Genomic DNA, 21226 nt, shown 5'->3' on the forward strand with positions numbered 1-21226 from the left:
TAAATTTCTTTTCTAAATAAACAAAAATTCAAATAAAATTATATTTGCAAACCTTGACCATGAATTATTCAAAATATTCACTCGTAACTTTAACAAATATTAATTACTTTAGCTAATTGACCCTTTTACTGGGAGAGAGTACACTTAGCTGACCACTTAAGTGTGGGTCATTGTGCCTGCCTCAGCGTGTGTTGGTCTGTGTTTTTCGTGGGATTTTCCCGCTCTACTTTTTCTCCATTTTCCCCACAACCGTATATGTATGTATTTTTTTTTTGTTTTTGTGACTCACTCACCCCTTTTCACGCGCTTTTCCTCGTGCGACTTTTGCGTGGTGCATTATTACTGCCGAAACGCCAACAGTTTTCGCTCTTTTTCCCCCGCCTGCCGCCGCCGCCGCCCACAAAGCCTCATAATATTTCATGGCTGTTGCAGATTGTTGACATTTTGGCTGCCTCTGCAACTCCGGGCAGGTCCCAGCTTCAATCCTACACCTACACCCAACTCCATTTTCATCACCATCACCATCACCATCTCTTCATCTCTCCATCCTTTATTGTCCTTTTTTTTTGGGTGTGGCTGTTGTAGTTGTTTCGATTATGCGGCAAAAACAGGGGGAGTTGGTGGGGAGAGGGAGCTGGTGGGGAGGGTAGCTGGTGTGGGGGGTAGTTGCTGCTTCTGCCTCTGCAGCGGATGCAAACAAACGCGGCTGCGGCGGCGGCGGCGGCGGAGGCTGGGGTTTTAGGGGGTTAAGGGGAGTAGATGCATCCGCAGTCGCCTGCAAACAGGATAAAAGGCGCACAGCTGTCGCAGTGTCCATCAGGAGGAGCTGCAGCAGCATCAACCCGAAGCATTCGCACATCATCAGGTTCAGGATGTTGCAGCGGACATGTCCTTTTGTTTTGATGCGAGTTCTTTGGCCAAGGAAGTTTGTCTGGGCTTTAACTTTGATTTTCACAAATAAAAAAACTGATATATTGGCAGGTTTTTGAGGCTAAAAATCCCCACCCAGTAGCTCCTCTTAAAGCCTTCATAACATTCCCTTAATTCCCTTAATTTTTTTCACACACAAAACACTTTGCTTTCCAGCTGGGAACTTGTACTCCTCCTGGCCTTACATCACCGTGTGTGCATCCTTGAATCAACTATGAACGCTGCCGTTTGCGTGGTGGTCACCGTTCCTACGGCAGCCGAGGAGCAACGCTTGAATCCCCGTGCCTGCTCCTTATGCGGTGGCTCTTTGCTAGATGGCAAGGGCTCCTCGGAGCTATGCAAGCGTTGCCTTCAACTGAGTCACATTTCTGGAAATAGCCTGGAAACGCCACAGAGAGGAGGTGCTATTGCTGCCCCTCCCCGTGATCGATCTCTCCCCTTGAACAAGCTCAAGGAGGATGCTTCGCTGGAGCAGCTTTTACATGCCATTGCCGAGGAGCTGTGTTTGGAGTATGATGTCTTTTGGTCACAGGATCTCAGTGGAAGGCATCTACAAGCCCGCTTTGATTTGCAGCAGGACGAGCGTTTTGAGCGGCTGCTGTGCACATTGCAGGATTGGGGAGTGGGTGAGCGTCCTGGCACCCATGTGAGTGCCATTAATTGTTTGGAAACTCGAGACAAGCCGGAGCAGAAGGAGCAGCCGGAGCAGCAGCAACAATCGCAGACTGGAGACCAACAGCAGCAGCAGCAGCTACAAGATAAGCTCAGCCAGAATCAGGCCAGGCAAAGCCTCAATCAGGGCTGGCAGAGCTTCATGGACTCGGTGCGGTGTCGTTTGAATGTCAACCAGGTGGTGCGCCAGGTGAGACGCGATGCCACCTTAACCTTTGACTTTGTGGTGCTTCTCATATCCGCCGCCTTGCTCTCCTGCGTGGGTCTGGTGGAGAATAGCTTTCTGTTCCTGTCCAGCTCCATGCTCATCTCCCCCCTGATGGGTCCCATTATAGCCGCCATCTTTGGCTCGGTGATTGGCGATCGGGACTTGTGCTGGCTGGGATTGAAGAACGAGCTCTTGGGCATTGCTGTTTCCGTGGCCATTGGCTTTGTCTTTGGTGGCATTGTCTGTGGCTTTGGCTTTTTCTTTGCCATCTCCACGGGGCTAACCGAGGAGATTGTCTCCAGATGTGACACCCATTCCTTGGCCATCAATATCTGCACGGCCTTGGCTTCGGGGGCAGCGGGTGCCATTGCTGTTTTGGGCGGTAATACTGGTTCGCTGGTGGGCGTGGCTATATCCGCTTCCTTGCTGCCGCCTGCCGTGAATGCTGGTCTTCTGTCGGCCTTGGCCATTGGCACACGCTTCTTGTCGCCGGATCATGAGCTCCTCCAAAGCCTGCAGAAGCACAAAACCTACTCGGATCATTTGCCCATCGAGTTGATGGTCTGTGCGGGTGTAAGCCTGGCTTTGACCTTGCTGAACATCGTCTGCGTGTGGCTGATGGGCGTGGTGGTCTTGCGCATCAAGGAGGTGGCTCCGGCCGTGCAGAGGAATCAACACTTTTGGCATCATGATTTACGCACTGCCAGGGAGGTGGCTTTGTTGGATCCTGCTCTACAGAATGCCATCGATCAGCTGGATGAAAGTCAGACGGGTGGGCCTGGTAGCAGTGTCCCGGAGACTGGTCAGGTGGGTCCCGGGCTGAGCAATTACCACACGGTTCATGGCTTCAAGGAGTTTTGCCTGACGGTGCATCGTCTGAACAATGTAAATGCCAAGGAATCGCTGCAATCACCGCAATCACCGCGTCTTCCCAGCGTCAGAGAGCTGTTTGCCCCGCTCCAGGCCCAGGTGGAGGCGGAGGCGGCAGAGGAGGAGGAGGAGGAGGGGGAGGAGGTCCTCCCCATTGAGGAGCAGTCCCGGAACAATACTAGCCACAGTACTCTCATGCATCCCCCGTCGGCGGACAATCTGCTGCTGTGCGGCACCTGCCAGAGTCTGCCCAATCTTCGGCCGCTGGCCAGTAAGCTGAGCCTGCCCAGTTTGGGCAGCCTGGCCCAGCGGAAGCCTGGTGAGGTTTTGATACCGCTGCCCACTCTGGAGCCCAAGGAGGCGGCGGCTCCTCCTACTCCACCTTTAGATCGACCACTGAATCTGCTGGCCTTTGGCCAGAGCGGCGAGGAAGAGCCGCAGGAGGCGCAGGATGAGTTCCAGGTTTAGTTTTTCGGGGGGGAGTAGGGGGAAGCTTCTCCAATAAAAAAAAAAAATACAAATTTACCACCGCCCGGAGAGAGCAAGGCAAACAGCCAGGATGCTCCTTGGCCCTCCTCCTGCTCCTGGCTTTGACTACTGCCACAGGATGTCCCTGTTTGCCAACCACTCAAGGCCCTTGGCATTGGCGGTGACCAGAAAAATGCAGCAGGAAAAACTTGGGAAATATATATATATATATGTACAGGGACCTGAAAATGAATGCAAAGAAAAAATTAGTAAAAATAAAAAGGAGAAATAAAAATTAAATAAAAATGTAAATAAAAAATTGAAATTAAAAATGTAAAAACAAAATATAAATAGAAAATATAAATACAAAATTTCAATAAAAAATTTAAATAATAAATAGAAGAGAAAAATTGAAACAAAATTAAAAAATATAAAAAAGAAAAATAAAAAAAAATTAAAATGCAATGAAAAAAGTATTAAAAATAAAAAGAAGAAATAAAAATTAAAAAATATAATTAAAATTAAACTAAAATAAATTAAATGAAAATGAAAACATATTAAAATTAAAACTTGCAAAAAATATGTATAAAATACTAATAATATATAAATAAAAAATTGGTAAAATTAAAAATCAGTAATTAAAATACAGAAAATAAAAATTTAAATAAGTAAAAAAATAAAAAATTGAAATTAAAAATTTAAATAAAATATATAAATACGAAATAGGAAAATAAAGTATAAATAAAAAATATAAATACAAAATGTAAATACAAAATAGAAATATAAAGTATAAATAAATAATTTAAATATTAAATATAAAGACAAAATAGAAATAAAAAATAGAAATAAAAAATATAGTTTACTAAATTTTCAAAAGGCACATATATATATATTTTACTTGTTTAGTTTTTTTAATGCTCATTCTTGCTGGTTTCCTTGTCAAAAAAAAAAAATAAATACATACAAATATTAATAAACATCCCTAAAATCCTTCTTCAAACTCCTGTTCAAAGTGAACTTTCTTTCTGATTTTCTAAAATATATTTCACAGACTTTCTGTATTTTCTGGGCAAGTAAATTCTTATTTTAAAGATTTCCCCTTAATCCTTTCCTTTTCAATAAGTTCCCTTAAAGATGCTCGCTGCTGCTGCTCAGGCAGGAATTGATTGTTTTTATTGTCCATTTCCTTGGTCATATATCCCTTTTTCGTCCTGGCTCATTCGCAGGCCCATTAGAGGGGCAACAACAATTACGTGTTGCGCTTTTATTGCGGCCAGCAGCAGTTCGTTTTGTTTTGTTTCTCCGTTCTCCGTTCCCCGTTCTCCTACTCCTTCTCCCCCTCTTCCACCTCTGTTGTTTTCACATGCATCCTTTGGCCAGGATCAGGCATTAAACGGGGCCGAGAATGGCGTGCGAAAAAAAGGGATGCGATGGCCAGAGCCACGTGTGATTGCCCTTTGATGTGTTGTTGGATTTTCTCTAATGTTTATTTGCCATTTCAGCGACCCCTCTCTACTCGCCCGCCCGCCCGCATGTCCTTGATCCGCCTTTTCCGCCTTCGTTTCCTGTGCGCCCCGGCCGCCGTTCTCCTGTTTGCTGGCCAAAAGGACAGGTGCGACATTTGGCATGTCCACGCAATTAGCGCCCTTGTCCTTGGCCCGGGTTCTACTACTCCTCCTCTTCCTACTCCTCCTTCTCCTCCATCCACACCTCCTCCTGCTTCACCTCCTCCTATACCTCCTCCCCCTCCTTTCGGTCAAGTGCTTGCGGACGAGTCCCTCGATTAACTGGTTTTCACCCAACAGGCCGCTAACGAGGCCGCATTTGTCCATCGAGAATGCGAGGATGCACCGCGAGAAAAACTGTATTTTCAATTTAAAAAATTTAATTTAAAAATTTTAATAATTTGCTTTGCACAGGGAGAAAATCTGCATTTCATTTTTAAAATTTCATTTAAAAAATTTAAATAATTTCTTTTGCACTGAGAGAAAAAAATTTATTTGAATTTAAAAAATTTAATTTGAAAAATTAAAATTACTTCCCTTGCACAGCAAGAAAAACTTTACCTAATTTGAAAAATTGTAATAATTTTCTTTGCACAGCGAAAAAAACATTATTTTAATTTTAAAAATTTATTTTAAAAAATCTTAATAATTTCTTTAGCTAAGGATACTTTCTTCCTAGAATTTAAGCTGTTGCAAAATTATTCTATATTTTTCTGTACCAAATTCAGGCACTTTTTCTTCAAGTGTAGCACTGAAAAAGTGCGTCAAGTGCCTGGGTAACCGTACTATAATTTTATGATGGATGCGCGGAACCTCTTTAAAAGATGTGTAAACAGTTTTATGAGGCTAAGGTCGAGGCTGTTCTCAAAAGGACCTTCTCAAAGGCTAATCCTGTAAGCAAACAAACTGGCAAAACAAGTGTGAGGAGGAATATAACAATGATTTTGAGCCTGAATCTATTATATATTTCCAAGTGAGAGATTACTAAAAGATTGCAATTAAAAATTGAACACTTTTTGCTGTCAATTGGCTTGCTTAGTCTGTGTATCCTGCGTCCTGTGTGTCCTTTTGCTCATTATTTACCATAATTATTTATACTTTTATTTATCACTTTCGACAAGTTTTTATGGTTGCTTCCGCTGCGAAAACTTTTCGAAAAGCAGAAGAAGGAAAAAACATTTAATATTAAATGGAGAAGCAAGCAGCAGCAGAAGGCGAAACTTTGATCCTTTTGTGTGTTTCAGAAGGCATCAGATGCACTTGAAGAAACTAGGGGGGAAGTCTTGGAGGGAATTTTAAGAGGGGAATGATTAAGCAAGTTTTTGGGGAAATAATTAAGACCAGAATTTGAATGGTAAATAGTTTTTAAATATTTTTAAGATGTTTTAAAGTATTTTAATTGTTTATTTTAAAATTTAATTATTTCTTTTTATTTATTATTTATTTGTATGACATAAATATATTTTCACAATAATCTTATTCCATTCTTCGTGAAAATTAGTTTGATGAATGGTTTTTAAAAAATTTTTTAAATGATTTTTAATATTTTTAAAATACTTTAAAGTATTTTAATTGTTTCTATTAAATATTAAAAGATATTAAGATATTAAGATATTTTTAAAGTTATTAGTTCTCGATTTTTATGTCCTAAATATATTTTTAAAATATTCTTATTCCATTTTTTTTATAAAAATGCTTATGAAAAATTATATTTAAAAATTTTTAGGATGATTTTAAATATTAATAAGATGCTTTAAAGGATTTTAATTGTTTTTATTTATTTATTAAACTTTTCCCTTTAATTTCTCTTATTTACCCCCTTTTTCTCTCAGTGCTTTGCTGAGCAATCCGCTTGCCTTGCGGCAGTCTTCGTGCCTTAAATAGTTGCACCTTTTGGCCAGGGCCAGCGGGGGGGAGAGATCCGCTTCTGAGGACCAAAGTGCAGTCGAGTGGAGGAGCGACTGCTCTGGTGTGGAGTCCAGTGGAGATTGGAGCCTGGAGAGTGGAGCCTGGAGTGGATTGTTGTGCTGTTGTGCCTGGCTTTATACACTGTTTTCTATTTGCTGTATTTTCTTTATACACTTTTCCCTTTTTCTTTTTTTTTTATTATTTTCCACTACTTTTTGCTGCTTTTCGGGCACTGCTGCTGGCCTGGGATTATGGAGCACATGCTTAGTGCCTATTATTTATGGACCCTGGCCAGCCAGCAGCAGCAGCAGCGGCAGCTTCAGCCACAAGAAGCCATCGTCATCGCCAAACGCCCCCTCTCACAGCATGGTCAATTGATTTTCGAGACCAAAGAGAACACACAACCCCACAGGAACCATTGTCCCTTCGAGGACCCTCTTCTCACCATGACAACCAAGAGCGGATTACACTAGTCAAGGCAATCAGGCAGTCAGGTGTTTTGTGCAGCTTCTCTTCTCTTCCCGGCCAGGTTAATATCGAGAGCCGGGCCAAGAGCAGCATTATGCGTATTATTAAGCTCTCTGTTTTCGGCCAGCCAGCCAAGCCAAGCCAGGACAAAGGACTATCTAATTGCTGGCTTAATATCGATAAAATAAGGTAACTAATAATTATAAGTACTGGCTTAGTGGTGAGTATATTTTAGGCCAAAGAGGGTTTCGTATAGAGTTGGATATTAATATTAATATTAAAAACAAGATAAAAGCAGGCCGCACTGCAACAAATAATCACCTAAAAAGGAGGCTAAGCCGAGAAGTTGCCTAAAATTCCAGAATAAATAACTTAAAAACCTAATAAATATATATTAAATAATAAAAATACAATAAAAATACCTCAAGGCATCTTGTAAATATTTAAAATCATCTTAAACATTTTGTAATTCCATTTTTCAAACTTATTTTTTATAAATAAATGGAATAGGAATATTTTTAAAATATGTTTATGATATAAAATTTGAGAATAAATACATATAATAATATTTAACAGAAACAATTAAAGTACTTTAAGGCATCTTTAAAATTATAAATTATATTAAAAACATTTTTTTTTAATATTAAAATAGGTACATTACAATATATATAACGTTAAGAAACCGCTGTTTTTTTTTTACCTCAAGAAGAGGTAAAAATGAGCTAAATTTCCGTTATTTCTGTAATTCCTGTAATTCCTTGAATTCAGTAATTATTTTTAACATTTTCTCGAATGACCATTGTATAGCCCGGCAAGTGTTAATTACCAACGTCAAAGGAGCAGTCTCTGAATTTACCCATTTTCTCCATTTTCCTTTTGCCTTTCTAGCATTCAGCTTTTAGAATCCAGAATCTAGTATCCCCCCTTTTTTTTTGTGAACTTGCAACTTCGCTTTGGCAACAAATTGCACTAGCTTTGTCCTTGGGATGCGTTTTAATCTGGCCATTGTTCTTGGTCTCCAGGACCTGCACAGCCACCGCTCCTGCTCCTGCCTAGCTCCCCCTCCCTTCCCCCGCATCTCTCTATCTGCATCTTTTGCCTTGTAAATTATGTGTTTTAATATTTCACAAAAGAACCAAAAACTGAGCACTTTGTTTATAATCTTATGCCCGCCTTTCGCATCTTGGGTTTTAATAAGCCCCCGAAAAAAGAAATTCAAATAAAAAAATAAGCAAGAAAGGCAGATAACTTTGGCCTGATGAAGTTTTTTATGCTCTTGAAGTTTGCATTTGTTGCTTTAGGATGTTAAGAAAAAATAATAATAAAAGAAAATATATATAAAAAAAATAAACAAATAATAATAATAATAATAAAATAATACTTAAAAAAATAATAATAATTCTGACTGAAATTATAATACCCTGCAAAGGGTATAAAAATATGCAAAAATAAAGGCAAAAACCGAGGGGTTAAGGCTCTAAATAAAAATAAGTAGGAGAAGACAAGGGTTCAACTGAGATGAGAAAAAAAATGTGCTCAGTTGTAAGTTTTAATTTGTAGAGAAAAAAAAGGAATAGAGGCTGTAAATTGTTTTTTATAATTTTGAGGAAATTCCTTATTTAATTTCACGATAATTTCTTTAAATTAAATATTAATAATAAAGCATAAACTTGAATTCCTATTTTAAAATGTATCTGGAAATGGAATCTTTTCTGTATATATCTCTAGGATATATCTCTGGGGTGGATGTGGTGCCTAAGCACCTGGAAATCGACAATTATGGTCAAGTTCCTAGGAAAACGGATGTTGCTAAGAATATATATATGTAATGTAGATGTGCCTGGCAAATGGCATTTGGCATTTCCATTTCCATTTCTAAGGCCACATTTCCCTTTTCTGCTTCTCTCCATACACCCCCGCCCCCCTACTCTCCCCCTTTCTTCCTTTTTCCCTAAGCCTGATCCTTTAATGGCCAAAACCATTGACCTGGGGCAAACTTGGGACTGACTTACGAGTAAAGGCAACTTAATTATCTGCGACAATTACAAGCAGGCAACAAATCTAAGCAGGAATGTCCTGTGTGTCCTGCCTGCGTGTGTGTGTGTGTGTGTGTGTGTGTGCCTGGGCTGTCAGCACATTTGTCTACGTGGCGTATGAATAATTGCAAATGCCAACAATGGCCGACATTTGTCGTTGTCCTTGTCGTTGTCCCTGTTGCTCCTTGCATTCCACATTTTGATATACACAACCAACACAACAACACACACCTGCTCCTGATAATTTAGATAAATAATTCCGAATGTTAATTGAGTGCAAGGACAAAAGTTGCCTCTCTCTGTGTGTGTGAAAATTAATTAACTAAATTATCAAGTGGCAAAAGCTGGGCTCCTTCTCCTCCTTCTCCTCAACCTACTAAATATATTGTAAATTATGCTTTTATTATTTGCCGCAAGTTGTTCATAATGATGATGGGCTCTCCTCTTGGCCATGTGCCTGCCTGGGGCTCCCAGCGTTAATTGCGGCCTAGTGGCCAAAAAAAAAAAAAATTACCTGGCAAAACATTAAGCAATATTTATGACAAACGCCAAATGCTTATTTAATGAGTTAATTATTTTTTTTTTTTTTGGTATTTATTGCTAGACCCAAAAAAAAAAAAAGAAAAAAAAAAATATATATGTGAAAATATGCGCAATTAAACGTTAGTCCCAAAAACCATTTAGAATTTTTGTGGGCTTTTTTCCTTTTTCGCTGGAGAAAAACTCAATTAGCAAAGGGTCTTAATGGGGCGAGAAAATGGGAAATCATGCATGTAAGCTTGCCGAATGGTTTTTCTCCCCTCAAAATGCCTGCTTTTACTTCTTTTTTAGTTATGTTTTATGTTTTTACAAGGGGGAAAACCCCAGGGAAAAGCTTTTATAGGAAAATAATTGCATCGAGGGGCTTATAAATAAATATTGCTTTGAGAAGTAATTGATTTTTATGGGCATGTAAATTACTAAAAATGTATTTAAGGATGCTTAAAGGTCCTTTAGAGTGAGCATCTACGATTAGTGTCTATTTTTAGGATTTTTTACAGAGCAGTGTGACCTTGCTTTTTGAATGAAGGTATTTTTCTTCATTTCATAAATGTTAATTTCCTGTTTAATCTGAGATTTAATTACAGCAACAAAATAAATGCACAAGCATATAAAGCAAAAATATATAACAATAGCAAGCCGAGGCCATGCACCATCATTAACCCGAATTAACTTGTTTAACCCATTCGTGGCCAGCCGCAGAAATTGATGGCAAACATGAAATGCTTTTTTTTTCTGACAAAGGAAAACTTTTCCAATTTCCAGAGAGACTGAGAGAGAGACCCCGACGATGGCCGTCAATCAATCAATCAGGCATTCGTTCATGCGCACATTAATTTATTCATTTTAGCGGAATCGCAACGAGGAAATACTTGGACATAACAGATATACCTATATATATATTTATATATATGTTTGTGTATATATTTTCCTCTCGTTTAATTGCTCGCCGCTGTCTCTCTCTCGAAGAAGAATAAGGCCTGGCCAAAAACGCTTTTAATTACTTAACCGGAAATTGGCAATTAAAACGATTTAACGGCCCACATGAATGAGTGGGCGTTGCGGCAACCAAGAATTCCCATTTCCTTTTCGCCATTTTCCGTGAGAGCATAAGAATTTTCAGGGCTTGGCGCCCATCAACTAAACGTCATCGTTCAGGGGCCTTAATCAAGTTTTAAATGGCCGCAGCAACCCCCCTCTCTAAACCCCTCCTCAAGCTTCACTCGTTCATTGTTATTTATTGTGTGTTGTTGTTGTTGCTGTTGTTATTGCCGGCAATTTATTTCAATTTTCGCCAAAAAGCTGCAAAGTTTTGTATTGTCATTGCGAAGCGTTTCGTTTCCCGTTCGCCGTTCGCCGTTCGCCGTTCGCCTTTTTCCAATTAGAGTTCAAGGAGGGCGTGAGTTGTTGATGTTTCCTAAAGGGGTGGTGGCATTGGGGGGGGTGTGGGTGTGGGGGCAGCATAAAAACTCATTTAACTTTTCTTTTTTTGTGTGTGTTTTTGTGTGTTGGCCAAACGAAACGTCAAACGGCCAGCGAAAGTTGCTTGGCTTTCTGCCTCCCCCCTCCGATAACTGTTGCATAGTTTAAGGCGCTCGGCGCTGCATAATTAATTATTTTCAACGAAGGAGCACGAAATGGGAATGAAATAGTAACGGAAACTGGCTGGAAATGGCACGAAACTGCTGAGGATGGCCTCGGGTCTGGTTAATTCTTCATTAATTTAAAGCAATAAAATGTTAACTGGGCAAGTTTATATTAATTTTGATCAGGTAAGCTATATTTTAGGAATTTTATATCCATGAATAAAATTATAAAATTTCCATAAGTTAAAAAAATATTTTAAATCAACAAAAAAGGAAGCACGCCGACGTTTTAACACCCTTGCAGTTTGCAATTGAAACTATTATAAATTAAAAATTATTATTTGAATTAAGAAAGTTGTTTTTATAAGGTTTATAAAACTGCAAATTGAATTTTATTATTTTTTAGATTTAAATTTTTGCCTTAAAAAAAATTTTGAAAAAAAATTGTGCAGTTTTTATTTATTTTTGGGGAAAAATCCAGATTTTAAAAATCCATAACTAAGTCAAAAATTCATTAAATTTAATTCGAAAAACGGTTAATTAATTCCCATTTTATTTCCTATTTATTTATTTTATTTTCCTTAAAAATTACACTTTTTCCTTTGATATAACCCCACACTTTCCACAATTTTCCGGGGTAACCTGGGGAACTGCGGCCGCTAAAAGTTGGTAAAAGCGAAAATTGTGATTGCCCCAAAGGTCCAACCACACACACACACACACTGTATATAGCATATGCAAACACATATATGTAGTATATTCCATCGATTAATTAACTATCGCGAAATAGTTGAAAACTCCCAAATTTTCCTATAGAAAAAAATGGGGAAAAATAGCAGAAAACAACTTTTTAGCTAATTTTCAAGCAGTGGCAGGCGAGACGTCAGTTGTCCGAGTAACCGTGAAAAGTTTGTCGACACTTTAGCAGTAACCGTGAAATTTGTATAAATTGCACTTGACATTTTCTAAGCCGCCAACTTTTGGCCATAAACTAGCGCGCGGGGGGTGGGGCTGGGCTGTGTCTCACATTAGCCACCGAAAAGCAATTGAAATTAGTGCGGTATATAGTTTTGGGCCAGGGATTGGGCTTCGGTTGGGCTTTTAGTTTGGGGTTCTTGGGTCCTTGGGCCCCCGGATGGATGGATGGGTGGCAAAAGTTTCAAGTTTTTCCGCGAATAACTTTGGCTGCAATGTGGCGGCAAATTGGACGCTTGGCAAAGACCGAAAATTAAGCGGCCAGCCGCAAGTCATCCCCCTTCCCCTTCACCCTTTGTCAGAGTTTTCCCCCTTTTTCTTTTTCTGGGGGGATATATGTCCAACTGAATTAAAGACGCGCGGGCGCACAATTTTCCATTCTATTTGGTTGCCACAAGAACTCGCACAAGGCGAAGAATTCATCAGGGCCAGCCAAGCATGAGAATTAACTGGGTTCAAGGAGGTAATGTACTCCTTAAGGGGAGGGTATTTTTAAGGGGGAATAATTGGGGAATATTTTGGGAAAAACTATTGGAAATAGTTGTAGATATTCGGTATTTTTTTTCAAGATTTTATTTTAGAAGTTTCTTAAACGAAATTCAAGCCAGGAAAATTTATTAGAATTAAATGTGATCAGGGAGCTAATATACTGCTTAAGGGTGAGTATTTTTGGGGGTGAAATTTAGGAAAATATGTGAGGAAAAACTATCAAGAAAATGTTATAGATATTCAAGATTTTTTAAAGATATTTTTATACCCTTGCAGGATATTATAATTTCAGTCAGAAGTTTGCAACGCAGTGAAGGAGACGTTTCCGACCCTATAAAGTATATATATTCTTGATCAGCATCAACAGCCGAGTCGATCTAGCCATGTCCGTCTGTCCGTCTGTCTGTCTGTCCGTCTGTCTGTTTCTACGCAAACTAGTCCCTCAGTTTTAAAGCTATCTGAATGAAACTTTGCATATAGTCTTCTATATACTCTCACTGCTATATATGTCGGAACGGGCCGGATCGGACGACTATATCATATAGCTCCCATACAAATGTTCGATAAATTTTTAGAAAAAAAATTATAACTTGGCTGTTTTTCAATATTTTTGCATCATTTTTGAGACATAGCCATTTTATATTATTTCAGAATTTTGGTAAAAATTTTATAAAAATCGAACGACTATATCTTATAGCTGCCATAGGAACGATCGGCAAATGAATAGGAAAAAAATTATAACTTCGTTGTTTTTCAACATATTCTTATCTACTTTTAGATATAAGCTTTTTTTTTTATTATTTAAGAATTTTGGTAAAAATTTTATGAATATCGGACAACTATATCATATAGCTGCCATATAAACGATCGGTAAATGTAGAGAAAATGTAAAGCTGGGAATGTAAAACTGTAACTATCAAACTGTAAACATAATAAGTATAGGTAAAATGTAAAAAAACTCTGTTTTGTGTGTGTTTTCAGCATTTAAATCTATAATATAAACATCAAAACCAATCTGCAAGGGTATACAAACTTCGGCGTGCCGAAGTTAGCTTCCTTCCTTGTTAAAGTTTTTTTTTAGCAAGTTCAAACCATCAAGACGAACCTTCAAATCCCATATATTATTTACAGTATTAAAAGGCGAGTCTTTCTAGCCATAAAAGCAATTTTTTAGCCTTTTTTTTGTAAAATTGTAGGGATTACATCTTTTAAATTGTCAAAAAACGAAATTAAAAAGAAACCCACAAACAAAACTAAAAGAAACCCGATTTCTGAATTGATTCTAATGCATTTTTGGCTTAGTTATAAATTTAAAAATGTTGCTTTTTTCCCTAAAAATAATTTAAAAACATAGAACAATTTTTTCAAATTTTTTAAAAATATTGAAAATTTTTTTCAAAATTTTATGAATTTTAAAATTGAGAAAAAAAATGAAATTACAAGAAATTTTTAAGTATTAATGAAATAATTATTTCAGTATTTATAACCTAATAAAACTTAGGCAAAAACTCTTTCAAAATTGAATTTAAAGCATTTTTGGCTTATATAATTATTTAAATTATTATTTAAATTTTTACCTTTTCCAAAAAATGTTTAAAATAAATTCTTAAGTCTTTTTCAAAATTTAAAAAGGGTTTTTTTTGGCAAAAATTGACACAAATTTTGACCTTTTTTGTCAATTTTTATGCAAACTTGTTTCTAAATTTTAGATTTAAATATTAAATTTAAAATGTAAGGCCTTAAATTTAGTTTTATTTAATTTTTTCTTAGAAAACAATGCATTTGTTGACTATCAATAATTTTTAGAACAAATTTTTCAATATTTTCCAGGGCCTTAAACAATAATAACACCTTTTTATAATTTCAAAAAAATTCAGCATGGTTTCAAGTAGCAGGTTTTTTCTTTCCCTAGCTTGAATATATACTTCTATATATATATTTCTGTTCATTAATATATAAACTTGTATATATAAAACATATATATTTTTAAAGCAATTTCTCGTTGAGCTGAAAAATGTTTGTGCATCCGATACGCAAAACAAATGCAATCGCCAAAGAGTGGACCTCTGTTTTCCTGTTTTCAGTTTTCCGCGCTTTCCCTCCCCCCCCTCTGAATTGAGTTTGATTCTTATTTTTTATTTCTATTTGCCGACTGAATGTTTTATCTCGCTCGCTGCGTTTTGGGGGTTTTTTGTAATATTCCCCAATGTCAGTTTGATGGCCAAAAAAATACAAACTTTCCGCAACAACAGGCGGGGGAAAAAAAGAAACGAGCTCGCGAAAAACTTTCGCCATTTAATTGGAAAATTAAATTTTACGCTGCTGCAGCGTGAAACAATGCTGGCTGCTCCCCAGCCGCTTTTCCGCTTTTCCGAAATGCCCAGGTACATATAAATATCTAAAGTGAAAATGCATTTAAAATATTTTTACTGCATTCCGGGGATTCCCCAAGGAGAGTGTCGCCTCGCCTTGCCTGCTTATGCAATTTTCCAAAATGACTCGGAATTCATTTGACAAATTGTCTGTCCAAAAAAAAACAAAAGGAAATAGCTCTACAAAAATACACAACAAAACGAGAAAAGGAAGAAATAGCATTCAGAAGGGGGAATGCATCACTTCATTCCTAGGAACGGGGGGGCGGCTGTCGGAATTCGTTTTGTGCCCTGTCATTGGTCGGGGCAAGTGGCAAAATTAAATTTAACAAGACGAGTGCCATGGCCACTGCTGCCACATTGTTTAAAGTGCTTAACAAGCGGCCATGGAAGGTGTCCTTTCTGTGCCATGAAAAATGAATTGAAAACCAGCAAGTAACCGCAATCATTGCTCGACTCGCCGCTCGTTAGCTCTCTCTCTCTCTCTTTCTGTGGGCAAAGGCCTGGGAAAACCTCAAGGAAAACCAGCGCGAATGCAGTTTTCTTGTTTGGAATTTAACAGAATTTTCCACAATATATATTTTATATATATATACTGGTAATAAATAAATGATTACAAGTGTGGGTTTAATTGAATTATATAATTAATTTGTGTGGCCACGGGGCGTATACGTAATGCAATGGCTAAGAAACAAAGTTTAGATTGGTTTTTTTACCTTTTAAAAATCCTTTTTAATTTTTATATATTAAATAATAGTAAAAATATAACAAAAAATATGCTTTTGGTTTTGTTATTTAGTAAGTAACTCAATTAAAAAATTAATTAAATTGACCACAGGGCGAATACGTAATGTGAACTCTCAATTTAATTGTAATATAGCTTTCTTTTAACTTTTAAAAATTCTGTTTTATTTTTTTAAATATTAAATTATATAATACATTTTAAGAATATATAAAATATAATTATTTAAGAGCTTTTATTCAGTAAGTAAAATTATAAATAAAATTTATGTTGTAGCCACTTGGCGTATACGTAATGTGACGCCCAAAAAACTAAGCTTAACTCCTATATAACTTGGTTTTTTTTTTTAGTTTACCAAGGCTTTTATATTTTTTAAAAATTCCTTTCAATAATTAATTAAAATAATATTTTTTCACAACCAAAAGACCTAAAGCTTGCTTTTAGATTAATTTAATAATTAAAAAATAAAGCAAAATGAATACAGGGTATACTCCCAGTCTGCTTTTATCTTTGGAAGCCCCGTTTCTGTGGCCTGAAGGATCACTTGCTCTCTCTTTTTAGAATTTTAACTCCCCCCCCCTAGAAATTTTCCTTTCCCCCCCTTTTCCTGTGGCCTTTCGCTCTCTTCCTTTTTCCTGTCCCGTTGTCCTGTCTTTTGTCTCTGGCTGCGGGCGCTGAACTCATTTGGCTTTGGTGTCGGGGCTGCTTAGCAAGAGAATGGCCACAAGTGCTGGCCGGCAGGAACCAAAGGACGAGCCAGGACTAAGGACATGAGAAAGAGAGAGAGCGAGCTGAAACGCAGTCATCCAGTCATCCAGACATTCAGTCATCCAGTCAGCCAGTCATCCAGTCGCTCATCCCTCTCTCGGCCTGCACTCTGTGTTTGTGTGTCTTTCTGCGCTGAAGGAGCTTTGATTTTGCGGTTGCAGAACGGACTTTGGACTTGGGACAACACAGGACTCCCTGGGACTCCCTGGGACTCTAGATTCTGGGACCTGGGATCTGGGAATCTGGTATCTGGGACTTTTACCCCCCATTTTGCATTAGGTAATTACTTCTTTGTGACGCTCGATGAAGTGCAAATTCATTAAGCTGATGCACTTACTCCTTCCGCTGCCTGGAAGCCATCTAATTAATCAATATGCAGCTACATTATGGTCACCGTTTTGTTAGGTTTGAATTTGATTAAAGCCAGAAAAATTGTATTAATTTGAGGGAGCTTTCTAAATTGGAAATAAATTATTTCTTAATATAAATATTCATTTTAAAATGAATTGATGAATAAATAAAATAAATTAATGAATAAATAATATAATATATATGATTATTTAAAATAAAATAAAATTAACTTAAGAGAATTTCTAAATTCCAAATTAATTAATTAATGAATAAATATATATTTAAATGCGGGTGTAAGTTGCAGGGTTTTATTTAAAGTAATAAATAATTTAAGAAAAGTAGAATCTAATTAAATAAATGAATAAATAAACAAATATTTAAGTTTTTTTATACGTAAAAAATATATATTTAATATTTTACATAATTATAAGCAAGATAATTTTGATTTATTTATAGAAAAATATTATTATTATATTATTAAAAATATTTATTTAAAATTTCACTGAAATATATGCAAGTTAATTGTGTTTTCTATATTTTTTTTATATTTTAATAAAAACATTCATCATTACAACTTAACTTTTTAACGAGTAAATAAGCTGTCTTTTTGTTTACATTTATTTTTAAGCTCGTTTTGTTTCTCAAATTAAATTTATCAAGTATTTTAAACCAGAATTTTCACCAAAATTTTACCCAAAATGTTACCCAAATGTTCTCCAAATTTTCCCTAAATGTTCCCCTAAATTTCTCCTAAATTACCGCCCCCCCTACCCTATTTTCTCCCCTTACTTAACCCCCTACCCCGTCTCTATTGCTTGATTATTGAACAGGTGGCAAGCTTGATGGAGCCAGCGAAGGCAATAGTGCAGCTAAAATTCGATAAAATCCCATCGCCTATAACCATCGACTTGGCTGTTCTATGGGCGCTTTTCCCTCCCGGAAAATTCGGGTGCCAGAGTGCACTCTGGGCAGCCGGGCATCAGATTATGACTGGGAAATGCAATTTGGTATGGCTGAGATCACCGGAAAAGGCATCCAGGCAGCCAGCAGCAGCTGCTAACGAAGCCGAATTTCAAGTATGCCCTATGCTCACATTTTTTTCTTCTTTTTTATTTGTAGTTGCAGGCAAAGGAATAAACTTGCTTATTGCATTGAAATGCAATTCCGACTGGCTACATTTATGTATATATAAATATCCGAAAAAGCAGCCAAAAACGAACGGAAATTTCCCTCATAATTTCGTTGCTGCTCGGGTGGATTTTATAATAAATAATTTTGAACTAAAATTCCAGCACAGAACACACACACACACAGACAGCACAGAAGATGGCCACTCAATAAAAAAAATGGGGGAAAAAAAAGGACGAACAAAGCTGAGCGTAATACAAATAAATGCGAGTGAGGCCAAGGAAATAAAAAAGAAGGAAGGCGGAATGTAGTAAGTGCATGCCAGCAACAGAAACACTCAAAGTTTATGAAAGGCGCGTCGCCGTCGCCGCCAAAGTTTTTTCCTCCCAAAAAAAAAAGGAGAAGCAAAACAGGGTCCTTGGGAATATTAAAAAAGCTTGGAAATATTTTTTTATAGTAAAATAAATCATGAAAAATAATATTAAAAATATATTAGAATTATTTGTTGAAAAGAAATTAATTTAAATTATGTTTTATCTTTGTTTATTTTTTGGGTACACTCAAAGAAAATATGTTATTTTTTGTGAAAATGTTGTACCAACCTCTACAAAAATTTAAAAAAAAAATAAAAAATAAATAAATCATAAAAAATAGTATTCAATAAATTGTAGAATTATTCATTGATAAAAAATTAATTTAAATTATGTTTTGTCTTTGTTTTTTGGGAAAACTTCACGGAATATATATTATTTTTTTGTGAAAATATTTTAAAAACCTATAAAAATACCTAATTTAAATTATTATATATTTTTAGGAATATTTTGTTTAATATTTCAAATCAATTTTAACAAGTTAAAGATTAAAAAACAAAACAATAAACGAAAAATACAAACAGTGTCCTTCAGAAAGGTTTAAATTGTTTCCAAATAGAAAAAATAATAATTAAAAATAATATTAAAAAAATAATAAAATATTTTGCATAAGAATTTAACTTTAAAAAGGTTTATTCCTTGTTTTTTGTAGTATTCTTTAGGGATATAATTTAATTTCCTGCCCAAATAATATTTATAAATCTAAAAAAAACATTCGCTAAATAAAGTTTACTAACAAAACCCTTTCAGGTTATTTTTTCAAGTTTTTAAATTAAAATTAAGAATTAAAAAAAATTAAAAACAATGTCCTTTAAGAGAGCACCTTCAAGTCGGTTTTTAAGATTATTACAAAAAAAAATAAATAAAACACCCAAGTAAAACAAGAAAAGCCCTAGTCTTGGATGTGTGTGTGTGTGTGTGCCTGGGTGTATCGCCAATTACTGTGTCTGTTTGAGCGTACAAAGCGTTTTATGAACCAACTCAGCGACCGCCCCGATTTCCCAATGCCAGTCACGCCTTGGACTTGGACTTTGCCAGGCCAAAAAGAACTTTCCCGCCCGAGTTTTCCCTTCTCCAGCTTCTCCTGCTGAAATTTTCCACCGAACTTGAACTTCTTTTTTTCGCTTTTGATTTTATTGCCAATTGACCAACTTTTTGGGTCGATTGCTTATGTTATCGGAGCCACGGCAAAAGCCGGAGTGAAGCGCTCACTTAAAATGCCAAGACAGCTGCCTCCGATGAGTATCTCTGCCTCTCGGCTGGGCAGTTTGTAGCTGTATTTGTATCTATATCTGTATCTATATCTGTATCTGTATCCCATATCCAAGCCTTGGGCTACTGGCAATACCCCAAGTTGAAATCTATATAAACTTGTATATTTAAAGTGTCTTAAACTCACCTTCGAGTCGTTTGGGGAAAAGAGACCTGCAAAGGGATAGAGAAAAGGATTATAATTATTATAAAATTAATGGTAATCATAAAAAAATAGTTATATATAAAATATATAGTTTTTAACATAATTTAAACCTTTTTTAATGGCCTAAAAACTCTTTAAAATATCCTCCCAAAAAACCCTTTAACTTTTATCTAAATAATTAATTAAACCAAAATTTCGTCTCAGGAAAATATAGGCCAGGATTTAGAGGCTTGATGGTGGGAGGGATGGGTGGGTGGATGTACAACCACAACAATCCCATAGTCATCATAGTCCTTGTCCTCGTCATACACGGCGCCTAATTATCGACTTAAGGGCATTACGCGAGCAGCCTCTTGGCTTATTGGGCGAAGGCCAACCGCAAATTCTGAATTCGGTTTTGGGCCCAAAAGCCGGCGGGGAAATTGGAATTGGGAATCTTCTGGCCAAGATGAGGTGTGGCGAGGTGATGGGGGAAATGTGGGTGGGGTCGGCAAAGCTGTGGGAAAGCTGGTAAATCTGTGCGAATTAGGACGGCGCATAATAATAGTAATAACAATAATAATGATCAAATTCTGCACAAAATGGTAATGTGTAAAAAAAGAAACAAAAAACCAAAACAAAACAAATATGGCAAAGGCAAACAACGGAGAAAATATAAAAAAAGTAAAAATGGAGCAATAACACTGGAAAAAAAATGCTTAACCTTTTCTTATATTTTGAATTTTATTTTATTTGATTTTTTTTATATTTTAACATTTTTTTCAGGGCTAGTAATCTTTGAAAAACTTAATTGCAAATTTTTTAAACTAGCAAAAAACTAGCAAAGATTTCTAAATTAAAGTTGGTGCTTTTTTTGGAAAAGTTTTGATATTTTTAAGCTTTTATTTTGCTAAAAAATTATCATAAAAGGTTATGAATAAATATCTTTCTTAAAAATTTAAATATTTTCAGGCTTTCTTGGAGGGTTAGATTCTTATTTTCATTTAAAATCACAATAAATTAATAATAAAATATATCCAAAAATTAATTAATAATTTTAAATTTAGTAAACATATTTAAGCTAATAAAAACCAACACAGAAAAGCATTCTAAATTTAAATTAAAATTAAATTTAAATTATTTGGAATTTAAGTTAATATTTTCCGCTAAAAAAATCTATTAATCAAATAAATTAATATATAAAATAATAATAATTAAATAAATTAATAAATAAAATAATTAATTATATAATATTTAATAAAATAATTAATTACAAAATAATAATAATTATTCAAATATATAATAATAATATTTAACTTGGTAATTTCTAATTTTGTACTTTCTTATTTTTCTCTTGGTAACCCTTAATTGTTCTCAGTGCCCCAACCCGATTTCGTACCGCATTAAATAAATAAAGGCAACATGTGGTGTGCTTTTCTTTCT

At 36.1% G+C, this 21226-nt stretch overlaps 2 protein-coding genes across 2 annotated transcripts in view; one reads left to right on the forward strand and one right to left on the reverse strand.

Moving 5' to 3' along the window:
* The window catches only part of LOC108074231 (chaoptin), a 160178-nt gene that overhangs the window by 75814 nt on the left and 63138 nt on the right, over nucleotides 1-21226 (reverse strand). Inside the window, exon 3 of the mRNA XM_017166174.3 lies at nucleotides 19787-19812. The gene's annotated coding sequence lies outside the window, so the exon portion shown is untranslated. The remainder of the gene's footprint in view (nucleotides 1-19786; nucleotides 19813-21226) is intronic.
* Nucleotides 1011-3437, forward strand: LOC108074213 (uncharacterized). The gene has a single exon (XM_017166155.3). The coding sequence runs from the start codon at nucleotides 1145-1147 to the stop codon at nucleotides 3146-3148; it is 2004 nt and encodes a 667-aa protein (XP_017021644.1). The 5' UTR covers nucleotides 1011-1144; the 3' UTR covers nucleotides 3149-3437.

This window comes from Drosophila kikkawai, chromosome X (assembly GCF_030179895.1).
Source record: "Drosophila kikkawai strain 14028-0561.14 chromosome X, DkikHiC1v2, whole genome shotgun sequence".
In the NCBI taxonomy this organism is placed as follows: Eukaryota; Metazoa; Arthropoda; class Insecta; order Diptera; family Drosophilidae; genus Drosophila; species Drosophila kikkawai.